At 39.6% G+C, this 15,417-nt stretch overlaps 1 protein-coding gene across 2 annotated transcripts in view; it reads left to right on the top strand.

Moving 5' to 3' along the window:
* SLC6A15 (solute carrier family 6 member 15) overlaps nucleotides 1–15,417 on the top strand; it is a 67,273-nt gene that overhangs the window by 39,318 nt on the left and 12,538 nt on the right. For both annotated transcript variants that reach the window (XM_090042635.1, XM_090042634.1), the window contains 6 exons: nucleotides 313–470; nucleotides 1,621–1,747; nucleotides 4,588–4,769; nucleotides 10,020–10,130; nucleotides 13,340–13,581; nucleotides 13,680–13,872. In XM_090042635.1, the coding sequence (XP_089898761.1) occupies nucleotides 313–470; nucleotides 1,621–1,747; nucleotides 4,588–4,769; nucleotides 10,020–10,130; nucleotides 13,340–13,581; nucleotides 13,680–13,872 (1,013 nt within the window). The remainder of the gene's footprint in view (nucleotides 1–312; nucleotides 471–1,620; nucleotides 1,748–4,587; nucleotides 4,770–10,019; nucleotides 10,131–13,339; nucleotides 13,582–13,679; nucleotides 13,873–15,417) is intronic.

Below are 15,417 nucleotides of genomic sequence, written 5' to 3'. Positions count from 1 at the left end.
TTCTTTTTTTTTCTTTCCTGCCTTTCTCTAAATCATTAAGCTGTTTGCTGTGTCTAAGGGAAAAAATATTTCTGATTGGAAGTTCCTGCCAATACATAGACAACACATTTATAACTATAGACCACTTTTAAAATATGGCATTATTTGGTTTCCTAAATTTTCAAATATTATCTTGACTGTATACAAAAATTTAAACCTGAATGGTGTCCTTGGCTTTAAAAACCTTTGGCCGACTTGGAATGCTCTTTCTTATCCTCATAATGATGTTGCCTTTTGTTTCCATAATAACTCATGGCTATTTTGTTTCCATAGGAGCATATCTTGTGCCATATTTAATATTGCTGCTGATAATAGGGATTCCACTGTTTTTTCTGGAACTTTCTGTGGGCCAGCGAATCCGACGAGGGAGCATTGGTGTGTGGAATTATATCAGCCCCAAGCTTGGTGGAATTGGATTTGCAAGCTGTGTAGTAAGTTCTTAACATAACTTGTCTCTTATTCTCCATAGTTTTAAAGTGAAACACATTAGGGTAGTTGTTCTCGACCTTGGTAGAATCAAGGCACCCCTTGGAAAATGCCAGCTCTTAGTTTTTGCTAAGAACAATTAATTAATAGAACAATTCTTCTATTGCAAAGAACATAGACAGAATGTTTTTGACTCTATGGGCTTGTCTACCTGAGACTCATTAGTGTGCATTAACCTAATTTAATATGCATTACAGGCACATGTCTACATGTGCACACCCTTAATGTTCATTAAAAATGGTGAAATTAGGTAATTGTGCCTAAATTTGACACCTGCAAATATAGGTATCAAATCTAGTTGCGATTAGTTAAAGCATATTAATGCACATGTAGATATAACCTGGCATTACCTTTAGTGCCGGGTCTGCCCAGCCACTAGGGGCACATGGCAGGGCTGCAGGGAGTTAGCACTAACTTTAGTGCCAAGTACATTAACTTTAGTAGTAAGACCCTGCATGTGCAGACACCTGCCCAAAAATCACTTAGTGTGCATTAGCTTAATACACATTAAATGTAGTCACACTTAAATGCATGTGTAGACATGCCCTATGGATTCTTTTTTGAAATATCTGGGTTTATCTTGTGAATCACATTTGCATACCTAACAGTGCTAATATTGAAGAGCATGCTGTGGCACCCTGGTTGACAACACTGTGTTTAAGACTTCTGTTCAGTTTAAACAAAAGGCAAATAATTAGTCTTAGCTGCAGACCTTTTAACTCCCAGTCTAATATACAAATATTTATGTTAATGCTCAGAATTATATGAATGTGTTAAATCAATTGATGTATATTCTGAAATTCTTTTGAAGCTTGGGTGCTAGGGATCAACACTAGGATAGGATTAACCTTCTAGGAGGAAGAGTCTTCAAAATATTGCAATGTATGTATGTTAAATATTGGAACTGTTCTGTTTTATTTTTAGATATAGTAAAAAGGCCAAGTTATGAATTCTTTAGGCAGTGTTCAGTGAGACAAAGGTTACTTTCACTTTAGTGGAAGTTTTGTGGAATAGTATAGTGTTTATCTTAGCATCTTTAATTGAATGTAAATAAGAAATGATTTAAGTAAGCTTGTTCTATGCCTCTTTTTACAGGTATGTTTCTTTGTGGCCCTCTACTATAATGTCATCATTGGATGGAGTTTGTTTTACTTTTCCCAGTCTTTTCAGCATCCATTACCATGGGATCAGTGTCCCTTGGTGAAAAACGCTTCTCATACCTGTAAGTCTTAAATGTACTCATGTTTGTACAAAAACATTTGGAGCTTGGTCCAGAGTTTTAGAAGTCAACTACAGTTTTATCATTGACAGGCATAAACTTTGGATTAGGTTCTTTCCTGGGATATTTTCAATCAAAACAATCTCTTTTTTAAACCTACTTTTCTTAAAACTAATACTTATAACTAATGTAACTGAAAAAAAACTGAGGAAAAGATATGTTTTCTTAGTTTTCCAGTTTGTTTTCGGTACCTCAGTGCAGTGTATTTAGTCAGTTTCCCTCTTTTCGCTATATAGTGGCTCAGTCAGTCAGTTTATCTTTAGGCTTTTCACATAGTAGCAGGGGAGAGAAAACACATTTAGAACTAATATTATTGTCAGGACTCCAAAAAAGCTGTAGTACCAAAAACTGTCTCATTAAAAATAAATGACCGTATTTACTCACATCCATAAGAAGGTTTCTTCCCCCGTATTCAACATGTGGGAAAAGCCCCTCATCTTGGATTCAAGTACAAGGTGGAGGGTCAGGTGGCTTCTATAGCCCTAACCCTGAACTGGGCTCAGGGTCGGAGTTGAAGCCACTTCTCTCCCATCAGCTGAATCCCTACTGCCTTCTCCACCATTGCTACCTCTGCCCTGAGGTGCCCTGACTCCTCTTTCCCGTAGGCTTGCCCCTGTTGCCTCTGCCCAGAGACACTCTGCTCTTCTGCCACGCCCCCCACCTCACACTTGCTTCCTTGCTCCCTCACTGCCACTATCACTTACACTTATTTGTGGCTCTGACTCCAGCTCCAGTCCAATCCCCTGCATGGGGCCAGGGCTGGAGTTGCCACCATTTCAACTGCTGCCTCCTTGTTAGGTGGGGGCTGGAGTCCCCAAGTCCTCTGGTCTGGAGCAGGTCAGGTGCCAGAGCCCTGGCTGAGGGTATGTGGTGGAGGAGTGGGTGGGAGGGGGTGGCCGGGATGGTCAGGCAGAGGGGTGGGGGGCAAGTCGGAGGACACCACAGTGTGGAGGAGTGCAGGCACTGGGGAGGCACATGCAATGGTGGGGTGGTACAGATGGGTTGTGGGGGCTGGTGCCAGAGGCTGCAGCAACATGGGGAGGGGCAGGCAGCAGGAAGGTCAAGTAGTTAGGGAGCCAGGTTGTAAGCCTGCTGCTTTCCTTCCAACTGCTCGCTCCCTGATGCTGCTTTCCCTGTTGCAGCACTGTAGGGGGGTGATTTTAGGACTACCCCCCAATGATTAGATTCTGTACATGGAAATTATAAATTATAATTTATATAAATTTGAAGTCATCTTAGATTTAGGTAAATACAGTAGTTTTTAAACCCATAAGGCAAATATGACTTCAATATGTTTACTAGAAGCAAACAAAATTTCTCTAAGAAAATTATACAGAAATTGTAATGGCATAGCAATGTAAAATTCGTATGATGACTAATTGAATAATGACAATAACTTGTAAACAAAGTGGAAAGCTAAACAGTAATTATTGTTGTATTTTGATATCGATTTTTATGTTTATTTTGGCGGCAAGAACAGATTGAAGAACAACTTTTCTATATTTAGCATCGTATGAAAAAAAAGAATTTCATTGTGGTTACAGCAAGATGTTTACAAGAATATCATAGTTATAAGATTTTCCATTAAAGATTTCAGGGCCTTGTTTATTAAAATACCCTAAGATAAACACATTAGGCAGTGAAAATCTCCAAAGGATCAGTGAATGACTTGTGTATCAAACAATATTATGTTTGCTTCGTAAATCAAAAGGAACAGCAAATTATCCATCAGTTTGGAATCATAAGAAGATAATCTCATCCTGTCATGACACTGAGGGACAGCTAAGTACTCCTTATCTTCAAGATTTTATTATCTTACAATGTCTACGCTTTGCATTGCCTTCATCTTCAGAGTGTACTGCATTTTTGTTTGTTTAATGGGGGTAACTAGCATAATTTATGTATTTCTGTAAGGTCTTTGCCTGTTTTACTTTCATTTTCAACACTTGGAGGCAAAGCTTCAGCCAATATAAATTGTCATATTTCCCTTCATTCAGCAACCTGTTGAAGATCCACTCCTTTTACAATAATCTTTAAAATAAACCTCTTTTCTTCCCTTCATAAACAATTCTGATTCAGCACCTATATTAGAAATTGTATGAGTTCAAACAAGTCAGTTATGTAAGTGCAAGTTTATTTAATAACTTGTAGTAGCACGGCAGCCTTATGGTTATGTCGTGGCATATACCGTGCTATAATATACATAACCCCTTCAGTTGAATGTTACTGCTCAGGGCCCTGTTTTCAAGTGCCTAAGCACTTTTGCACAATTAAAATGGCATTTTAACCTTTGTGTGCTAAGCTACCTGTGTGAGTATATATGATCTGCAATGGTTATTGAAGCATCCATGATTGAAATCTGGCTGCACCCTATTTATTCCAAAAATAAATCACTCACATTTTGAAGTAACTTTCCAGTAAATTACTATATGACAAAATCATAGTTTAAAGGTTAAATGCAACTTGAACTTTAGTATACAACATATTTTGGTAGTGCATAGGTTTCTGCACAGAAATTCACTTCATTCAAAAGATAAAGGGTTTATTTGGTAGGCTTCAAAGTGCCATCTTTGAAGGTCTCAGACTGTGGTGTTTTTGTATTAGGAGTACCTTGCAGATTTTTGTGTGTATATATAGTCTTTCTATAAAATGATGGTACCATAGTAGCAAAATATGTAAGTAATGTAACTAATGTAAGTACTAAGATGGCTTTGGTATGTGATTAAGAGTATTTCCTACCCAGAATCCAATGACCATTAATGATTTGTTTACTTTCTTCCCAGTTATAGAGCCTGAATGTGAAAAAAGTTCTGCTACTACCTATTATTGGTACAGAGAAGCACTGAATATTTCCAGCTCACTCTCAGAGGGTGGGGGGTTAAACTGGAAAATGACTATTTGTTTGCTGGCTGCCTGGGTAATGGTGTGTCTTGCAATGATAAAAGGGATACAGTCTTCAGGCAAAGTAAGTATATACTTTAAAGCATAGTTGAAATAGGTTTGGTCTTATGGTTCCTTATTGTTTTGCTCCCTTTGAACCCCATTCATAAAAGTGTGATTCATAATCACTTTTGTCGTGAGGGCTGAATACAGCTCCTTTTGGAAGCCTATGCTGAAAACCTTTTTTTGATTAGATATCTGCTTTAGCTTCTATTTATCACTTCCTTATAAAGTGAGCCAATTCTGCTACTGAATTAATTAGACACAACTGTATTGACTTTAATGATTTTCCCCCATTTATACCAGCAATGAATTTGACATGGTCTGAGGAAACATGGACAGTATTCTAACACTGATATGGGTCTTCACATGTGGAGTGCTAGAAAAAAGTGATTTTTTTCATAATGGATTAGATTAAAATTCAAGACAGTTTACAGCATCTTAATAAAATGGTACATTCCTGGAAAGATGGAGAAAAACCCAAAACAGCTAATAAGCAAAAGTTTTTAAAGTACCATTTTCAGACATGACTTAGGCCAGATTTTCACATCTTGTTAAGTTGGCCATGAAGATGTCTTTAGGTAGCTAAAGATTCAAGATCCATGCATGTGTAGATGGATTCAAAACATCAGGCATTTCTAGACGTGCTCTGGGAAGCAGTTGGGGAGCACTTTAATTAGCAGAGCTCTGAGAGCTGTACTAAGTAAAAGCACCTGGAGTGTGCCATGTGTGTCAGCATCCCCACACAGAAAAATGGTGGTGGGGTGCTCTGAACTAAACCTTGTCAAACAAGCTTTAGCTTAAAGCACTTAGCCATCATTTTTCAGCATAGGGACGCTGATACATGTGCCAGTGGAGTCTGCTGGAGTGCAGTAATTATCATCCTTCAGCAGACTTAAGTCTGTTTTGATGCGTTATAATTGCAGAACACCTGAGCAGCCTCTCTGCATGCATATGGGAGCTCATCTAGGGTCTGTGTCCAGTAAAAGACTATTTCCTAAACTGGGTCTTAAGCAAAATTTAGCCTCCTAATCCAAAATTACAGTCCTGAAAACAGTTGCTTAGCTGCTATATAATTTTGGAGATACCAGGTCTAGCAATTTGAAATTCAGGATCCTCAGGTGCCTTATTTTGTACCTCAGCATACACCAACAACTACCCAACTCTTTCAGGGCTGAGTAGCTCAGCACCTAGTATACAGTAAAGCCAACCAGAAAGACAGAAATTAGAGACATTCCTCTGTACATTTCTGTCCTCCCTCTTCCTTATTTTCTAGGTGTGTTTTCATGGAGCAAACCTAATACACACTAGCAGGACTAAGATCATGCTCCATTCACAATGTTGAAGTAGGACAACCATTCAGAAAATAATTCAAAATACTTTAAGCCAGATGGAGAGTAAAACACAAGAAGCACCATTTTTTTTGGATCTTAGTAAATTAATGTTTTACATTAAATAATCACAGTATAAAATATAGAAATAGTCTTCAGAGTGGGGCCTGGAACCCAGGTCTTACTTTCTCAGGACACGTCCTGTTGAATATGCTTCAGAAGAATGTTTCATCTTGAATTCTTGCCCTATCTCATGCTGTTGCTCTCTCTTTTTCTGCCCAAGTGGATCTAGAATTCTTGCATGCTTCCTGGATGAGTCATTTAAACATCGAAGAGTAGAATATCAGAGATATCCCTGTCCTTAGCATTTCTGCTGTCTAGATAGCTGCAGGTCCTTGCTCAATGTGATAGATATTTCGAATCCCATTTTAAAGCACCTCTCTGATGAACTGTACAGGGAGTCTCTGTAAAGGATCTACTTTACAAAGGTTTCTTGACTTCATACCTACCATACAGAAAGTGCTTTGTTGGATCTAGCCATAGGTAACTTAAGTCATCTATAAATCAGATTTGAATTAGTACCTATATACTTTTGAAAATGCTGTAGGGTTTTATCAGAACATACCTTTAAAAAATTTCCATTACTTTATTGGTTAGGGCATGTGCTCAAGAGGTAAGAACCTGGGTTAGGTCTCCCCACCCTTAAGAAGGTTTGAACAGTCATCGACTTTCCAAGGCCCACTTCTCTAAACACCAGGTTATGGCTTATGTCAAGCCTTTCATCCCTTGTGTGCAGCCATGTGTGAAAGAATAAGTAGAACACATGAAGATGAAGAAAGAGTTGGTTTGATTAGGAGCTTAGTGAGCTGTGCTGTTCCCCTGCGAGAGAGGAGACCCTGGGTTCTGGCCTTGACTTCTAATGCTGTTTATCTAACTCTGCAATGCAAAATGAATAAGCAGCCCATGGAACAAACAAGACAAGTGTGAATTTCTAGCTCAGTTTGGGAGATACCCAGCTGGGAGGTGGGACTCCTGGTCTCTGCTCTCAGTACTAATCATCATTTTATGCAAAATGCATAAACAGTACCAGCAGCTGGGACTATTTGCATACTCTGTCCTTCAGGCTTTTCCTCCAATAATTCCTCATCCTAACTGAATCTATAAAGATTGTATTTAATATGAGTGCAAGTACTAATCAAATAATTTCTTCTTATAACTTCCCATGCTAGGGGGAATTATACTAAGTGATACTGGGAGCATCTACATGAGATGTTTAACTTCACATTGGCGTAGTTTAGTTTGAGGTAAGCATGTACGTCTACACATGCACATGCTTACTTCGCATTAAACCTCCTGAATACCAACTATATTTGCTACCTGCAAATACAAGTAGTAAATTTACTTGGCATTAATAAAGGCACTGCATCACTCATGTAGACACCTGACTGGGAGCAAAATCCAACAGGGGGAGGGAGTTAACTCCCTGCTCCCAGGAGCTGCCTGCTGCTGGGAGGCTCCACCACAGGAGCCCATGTGAGGACTATGTCCCCTTGCCCTGGCAATGGGGAGCTCCAAGCCTCCTGGTCCCAAATTGCAATCTGGGGGTGGGGGCTGGAAGATCCTTATCTCCCAGCCCCCACTCCACCATCATGATCAGGGAATAGGGGGCTTGGAGATAAGCAGCGTCCAGCAGTGGCCAGTGTTGGGAACTCCCTGCTAGTAGGGGCTGGGGAGCTTGTTCCCTGCCCAGGTCCATGAGTGTGGAGTTGGGGGGAGATCAGGTTGGGGAGCTTATTACCCACCCCAGCTCTATGAGCACAGAGCTAGTAGGGGAAAAAACTCCCCAGCCTGTTCCCCCACCCAGCTCTGTGCTCACAGAGCTGGGCAAAGAACAAGCTCTTCAGCCCCTGCCCTGTGTGGTCGGGTAGGGACAATGTTCCCCTGCCCTGCTTGCAGCCCCCACTTCCTGATTGTGATTGCAGAGTGGGGGCTGGCAACAAGGATTGTGCAGCTAGGGGCTGGGAGCTGCCAGCATGGGAACAGTTCCCAGCCAGCCTCAGGCTGTGTAGGGAAGCACATGCAGCCTGGAGGTAGTTGGGGATGATCCTGTTTCAGGCAATTCCCAGCCAGCTTCAGGCTGCATATGCAAACTTCCCCTCAGAACCTGGGGCTGGCCAGGAACTGTCCCAGTCAGGGGCAAGTCTTAGCCCCATTCTCTGATTGAGTGATTGAGGCTTGGGGGTTGGAAAGAGCTTCAGGGGTGAGGTAGATCCCAGCCTCCTTCTCTGCTAGCTGCTCCACCAATGGATTGGGGCAGGGGGCTGGGATCTGCCCCTCCCCTGAAGCTCTTTCCAAGTTCCATGCCCTTGATCTGGGAGCCAGGGCCAGGAACTTCCTGCTGCTGGGGCAGGAGGACATTGTCTCCACCCCAGCAGCAGGCAGCCCCCTGGGTTCAGGAGATAGCTGTCTCCTGGCCTAATGCTTCCTGCCAGCCCCTGGGCTAGTACTCAAGTGGAGCCTGGACCTCCTCCTGATGGTGGCAGGGGCCCATTGCAGGGCTATAGAGAACTGGAAGCAAATTTGTTCTCTAACTTCCGCATGTGTAAACACCTACCCCAAAAAAAACCCTTACTCCGCAATATCTTACTGCACAGTAAATCTAGGCTGCAATAAATGCATATATAGACATGCCCACTGTTATGTTATATTATAAAATATACAACCATTTTTATGGTACTCCAGATAAAAAATAATTTTGATATGTTGTTGTTGACAGTCAAACTCTCCCCAGGTATTGTTTTAGATAAGAATGGTTTGTGATAGGATATTAGAACAGATTAGGGGAAATTGTTATACTCCCCTTTAACATATGTCAATTTGAGAAACAATTTAATGTATCTAGCTTGGGCACAATATAACTATACTGAGCTTTTCAACATCTAGTCAATTTACTGGCCCTTTGAAGAAAAAGATGAGAAAAAGAAGATGGTATTTCATAAAAGGTAGCATTTTCAGATGAGATTAAATAAACTGACAGTGCCTCAAGGAGACAATTTTCACAGTGAGTGGCAAATAAATGTAATGATATCAAATCCTCAGCTGTCTGGGTCCAGATATGGGAAAATAGGGTGCTCTGGTTCAGAAAATTAGGCAGAATTGTTTCCAAGGGTATCATTTCTCCAGTCTAATGGATATAGAATTCTAGTGATGGGGACTAGGGAGGTCCTTCTAGAGCTGACTCAGATCCTACAGGTCTTAGTGTATTTACATAGATCACACAATATGCTCAGATCCCCTTCCTTCTTGGCAACACAAAGTATTTGGTGGTATTAGCTGTGTACTACATCATATCACACTCTAAAGGGACCATGAGATACAGATCATAGCAATGCTGCACTGAGCAGTGACTTACTTCATCATGCACTCTGACTAAAATAGAATATGTTGGAAGGGCAGGATAATTAACAGCTGCTATTACTGTCCCTCCCCTTTGAGTCTGACCCACCCATTTAATTTTTGGGAAACTCCAGTGGTGTGTTGATCAACATGCTCACAGAGACATTAGTATCCACACGTATCCTGTTTTATGACTGCTGCAATTTGAGTGTTCATTTCAGTAGTTTTCAGCAGTGTAGGGATATGGCCAGGCACACAGAGCAAAGCAGAAGCAGCAATTTCTGGTTGTGTCTGTGATCATTTGGCTGCTGCCAGCAGCTACTTTATTTGCTCTCCTCACCAAGTCAGTCAGTGCCTAACGTGGTTGTCCCTCTTGTCCCCAGCCAGTTATAGCCTTACAGTTTCTGTGAAAGGACTGTGTGTGAGGGTCTAACAAAAACATAAAATTGCAATCTTTGTCATGTAAATAAAAGAAAGTGTGAAAGAAATGAAATGCAAAGTAGAAGAAGCTACAGTTGTCATTTTAATTTTGTTTTAATATTTTTCAGATCATGTATTTTAGTTCACTTTTTCCTTATGTGGTACTTATGTGCTTTCTAATTAGAGGATTGCTCTTAAATGGTTCGGTGGATGGCATTCGTCACATGTTTACACCTAAGGTATGTGCTTAATTTCTAATCTGTGTGTACTTACAGTTTCAATGGTAAATTAATCATTTATGAAACCTTTGAATAATAAAACATTAGGCTCATCAGCTATCTTTTAAAGTCTCAGCCTACTTGCATTGTAATAACTTTCAACATTGCTGTTGACTTTAATGACATAGGATCATGTCTTAAGGAGTGAGATACGTCAGATGGAATCCATATAGGCTGATGAGGGTGTTGAACCCAAGTTTCCATGTTCTGGATGAGTCTTCTGACCACCATGCTGTTTTATAAAAGGGGTGCACCACATTCCTCGTCTATGATTTCTTGAGAGATTTGGCTATGGCCATTCTACAGAGCTCAATCATCTTTGTACCTGTTATGCATGCTCTCAACGTGTCTACTAGATCAGGCCCTTCAGGGTAATTTGGCAGCGGACTGCTTAGTGTGACAATCATCACTGGGTTTAGGTCCAAGCAGACATTGTGAACCTGTCAGCCCTGCCAAGAGAGTGGTAGTGTTGGATATGCACAGAAATGGAACTTTACATGATGAGTAGCAGAGATTTTGATACCTGTGAACTTTTGGCATTTTAGTTATTAGCCAGGGGTCTTGAGGGCCATGTTATTGGCCTCAGTTACACAAATTGCACATAGCTTCTGCTTCAGGTACTTAATCCTTTTGTTAATATGGGCCTTGCTGCCTGGTTGTTGGGAAAAAAAAACAACGTAGAAACATCCCTGTCTCATTCAAATATATTTTGCAGCTGCATTCAGTGAAATCAGGACTGACACAGATCCATATTAAATAGAATGTGATAATAAGTATCCAGTGCAAAATGACAAGAAGACAACTATCAGATTAAAATGACCCATATCAATAGGGTAAAGTTACCCATAATAGCAATATTTTTTATAACTTCCATTGTGGTAATGCCAACAGTCCCTAATTGAAGTCCATGACTTTGATTTTGGCACTATGCCAACACAGAGTAAGACAGTCCTTGCCCAGAAGTGGCATACAGGCAACATAGACAAAGGATGAAAGTAAAAAAGCATTATTTTCCCAATCTTTACGAAGCAGGGAAATCAGAAAAATAAGTAAGTTGCCAGTGTCATACTGAAAGTCTGTACTTGAATCAGGAACTGAACTGATGGCCTCAACAGCAAAACTCTACCTTTATGTATAAAACACTGTTAGGACAAATTCAAAAGGAAGCTGTTCACTGCAATCCCCATTTGATTTCTCAGTATTTAGCACATGATGATTTAGACTAAGTTAGAAGTAAGTTACTTACAATATTTTTTTGTATTAAAGCAATTCAGAAATAAAATTGTCTCAATTATTTAGTCTCTAAAAACAATATTCATAATATCTTCTATTGGTTTCTAGTGGTAAGCCTCTAAAACTGATGTTTGCTGCTACCAAGTAGTTGCTTAAATATGGGAATGATGAATTACATATACTGTGGATATACGTATAAGACTGGATGTTGGTCTTTGCTTTTTGCTCTACTTAAGCACCAACTTGATGTTTAAAAAGGAATAGAAAAACTTCAAAAGAAAAGTATAAATGGGCCTCTTTCAAAATCCACAATTTTGGGAATAGATATGAGAATACATGGAGAAACAGTTCAACATACTGCACTAAAATTGAATGGAATCTGGCTAAGAGTACCAGACAGCAGAAAAAATTCTAGTGCAAAACACTGGTAGAAGAATACCTATCTAGCTCCATCTAGTGAACAAGAACTAGTATGACTATGATACATATAGATACCCTGGGCACGTCTACACAAGATGCGACTGCACAGTAGTGTTGGCAGGCACTAACCATGATGTGCCACTACTGTGCAGTAGTAACAAGCTGCTGTGTAGTAGCATCTGAAAAAAACCATGTGGCGATGCTAACACTGGTTACTGCACAGTCATTTAGTATTTGCTTATGCCACTACTAAATGACTGCCCAGTAGCAATGGTGCAATCCACCACTTGTGTAGACCCGGCCATTGAGAGGGTGTGTTCAACACCTGTCTGCATATGCACATTTATAATGTCAATACTGTACATTTTTACAGAAAAGATATTCCCACCTCCATAGTGTAAGTCATTTTTTTCAGGACTTCCAGAACTAAGATCAGACTGAGGAGACAGATCACCTTTGGAGGAAATTGTATTTATTCTGAAATGTTATTAAAATAGTATGGGCCATATTTTTGCTCACAATAAGAAAAAATGATCAATGAATTGTTAATGTTCCTATCTTCATGCTTTTTATTTTTCCTTTTTTTCCAGGTGACATTTAAAATACAAAGTTACATCTTTTAGTGTTATATTTAATGGAATAAAATATTAATGGAAGTATGATAGGTTCATTGAGGAAATATATTAAAGTTCACAGTTTACTTCTTTTTGGGTCTACTAACTGGGTAAAATCAAGATGACTGACCTACTTTCCCCTAAAGACACAATTTCTGTGAAATTTGATCACTTGAAGAAGCAGTGCAAATGGAATTTACTATTTGTTTTCAGTTTGGGGCCCCATTTTCCCTTAGATACCCAATCCATTTAAGTCAGTGAGAGGTCTCTGTGTGTACATGAGGGCAGTGTTTAACTTGAAAATTCGAAAGTTGAATGCTATAGGGAAATACAAAACTCTAAAGCTCTTGGTTCAGAGACGATACCTTTTATTAGCCGAAGGCAAAATAGCAAATGTTGGAATTTTCAGTTTTGGTCATAGTGTATCCTGTCTATTGAGACTTCACAGGCTAAAATTTCAGTGCAGTGAATTGTCACCTGTTTACACTTACTAGAATTCCAAATGACACTTCATTTTTGCTGATGAAAACAGTCTCCAACCTTTACTAATTTGTTTTTAGAAATGAAGTTTACCATAAAGACATTTTAACAATTAATACACAAATCAATCGATCCACAGTTTAACAGAAAACTTAATACAGCATAGGATAAATTTAGTTGCCAGTTTAGTTATAGTCTGCTTCTGACAGTGTTTTAAGAATACGAATTGGGCAGAACCCTATTTCATTTTACATGCCAAACTCAGATGTGTAGATACTCTTTTGGGCACTTAGGCACAATTTTTCCATTTGAGCTTTAGCATCTGGCTGGTGTACATTATCTTCTTGAAGTGCCTGTTGTTTATTTGTGCAAAATATATACGGTATTTTGTAGTTGACATGTATTGTATCTAATTTCAAACAGCTTGAAATAATGCTGGAACCCAAAGTCTGGAGAGAAGCTGCGACTCAGGTGTTCTTTGCCTTAGGGCTTGGATTTGGTGGAGTCATTGCCTTTTCAAGCTACAACAAGAGAGACAACAACTGCCATTTTGATGCTGTTCTGGTGTCCTTCATCAATTTTTTCACTTCTGTGTTGGCAACTTTGGTGGTGTTTGCTGTTTTGGGCTTCAAAGCAAATATCATAAATGAGAAATGTATTACTGAGTATGAATATTCATTTACTTTTTAAATTATTATACATTTAACTTAGAAATTCACACATATTTTCTGATTCACTATCTTTATTTCATTGTGTTTTACAGAAATTCAGAAAAAATTTTAAAACTTTTGAAAATAGGCAATCTTAGCCAGGATATTATCCCACATCATATCAATTTTTCAAGCATCACAGCAGAAGATTACAATTTAGTATATGACATTATTCAGAAAGTTAAAGAAGAAGAATTTCCTGCTCTTGGTCTGAAATCCTGTCAGATTGAAGATGAACTTGATAAGGTTAGAATAATATTTGAGTCTGCAATACAGGGTTTATGAATGGATGAGTATTTTGTTAGCCACCTCTCTTCCTATGAAGTTAAAAAAGCCCAGTCCCACCCAAAAAACCCAAACCATGGTATTATATACCTAGAAGTGGTTTTATTTTCTGAAGAGCCCCACATGAAATATGTAAAAATATGATACAAAAGTGATAGGGCCCATGGGATTAGGACTCTATGTTTCTGCATTGACCAGGTACAGACATTATGCTTTTACTGGTGTAATTGATCAGAAAGTGGTCTATATCCATAACAGAACAGGAGATTGGCACATGAAATTGGTCAATACCCATAACAGAACAGAAGTTCAACATACATAGACTGGTTAAAAATGGCAGAACCCACTTTAAGATTTGCACCCCGCCACCAAAGGGCAAAGGCATACTCTGCTTGCTACTGATCTAAACTGTGCCACTTACATAAAATGGTATAATTTAGATCAATTCTGCCCTGGGTTTTTTAAGTGTCTGTACCTAACCTGAGTTACAGTAAGCTGTGGTCAAACTCTGGTGATCCTGAGATCATAAAACATTATGGAATTAATTTTCAGGTCTGCTGAGTTTCCATAAAAATTAAATGGGTGATGTGCAGATTCAGCACTTTAAAAATATCAGACTTTTAATTGTAAGACATTATTTTTTAAACATATATGTGGCTTCATAGGAATGTATATCACTTCACAGACAACATGATATCTTCCTACTTATCATTACTTGCTGGATCATTATTCTGTACCAGCTTTAAAATCTTTCTAGTAAGCCTGATAAATATTTCTCTTTTCCACTGCGGACTGGAATTTTACATACTGTTACATCCCCAAATCAGTTATTCCTTAGAAGGACCTAAATCATGCCCAAGATTTTTTTAAATTTAAAACAAATAAAGGCTTCATAATAGTTAAGCTGGAAATCAAGCCCTGCATTTATAAACTGGGGAATGTAGTACCTGATGATATTTTATGAAGTAAACACTGGTTAATTCACCTATGAGATAATTTGACACTATTGTTGCCATCTATGGCTGGATCTAGACCTGAAGGCACGTGTGGTTTGTGGTGCTGCAAACCTTTTTGCAGTGCCACAAACTGCATGAGTTGCATATCAACCGGTACTTGGCACGGCTAATTTGCAGTACTGGGGCAACTTTTGCTACCATGATTTCCCAGTAGCAAAAAAAAGTCCAGGAAAAAAAGCAGGAGCGCACGGTACCTCAAGACAGGGGAGCGAGCAGCTCTGGGCTGGCTGCTCCCCTGTCTCTGCATGCCTCAGCGTAGGGGCCCCACTGCAGAGCCCCTCACCCTCACGCCACTGCTTAGGTATGTGGAGCCCCCATACTGAACCACACTGCACCCCAACCAGGTGTGGAGCAGCTGGCTGGGGCACAGGGTGCCTCAGCACAGGGACTCCACATTGCATAGAGATAGAGGAGCAGACAGCCCTGGGCTGCATGCTCAACCATCTCCATGTACTACTTTCTGGGTTGCTGGGGCACAGGGGACCTCATC

The sequence above is a fragment of the Crocodylus siamensis genome, chromosome 4 (genome assembly GCF_052110815.1).
Source record: "Crocodylus siamensis isolate JL-2025a chromosome 4, ASM5211081v1, whole genome shotgun sequence".
Lineage (NCBI taxonomy): Eukaryota > Metazoa > Chordata > Crocodylia > Crocodylidae > Crocodylus > Crocodylus siamensis.
The sequence above is the reverse complement of the archived record's forward strand: the minus strand, read 5'-3'. Positions and strand labels throughout refer to the sequence as shown.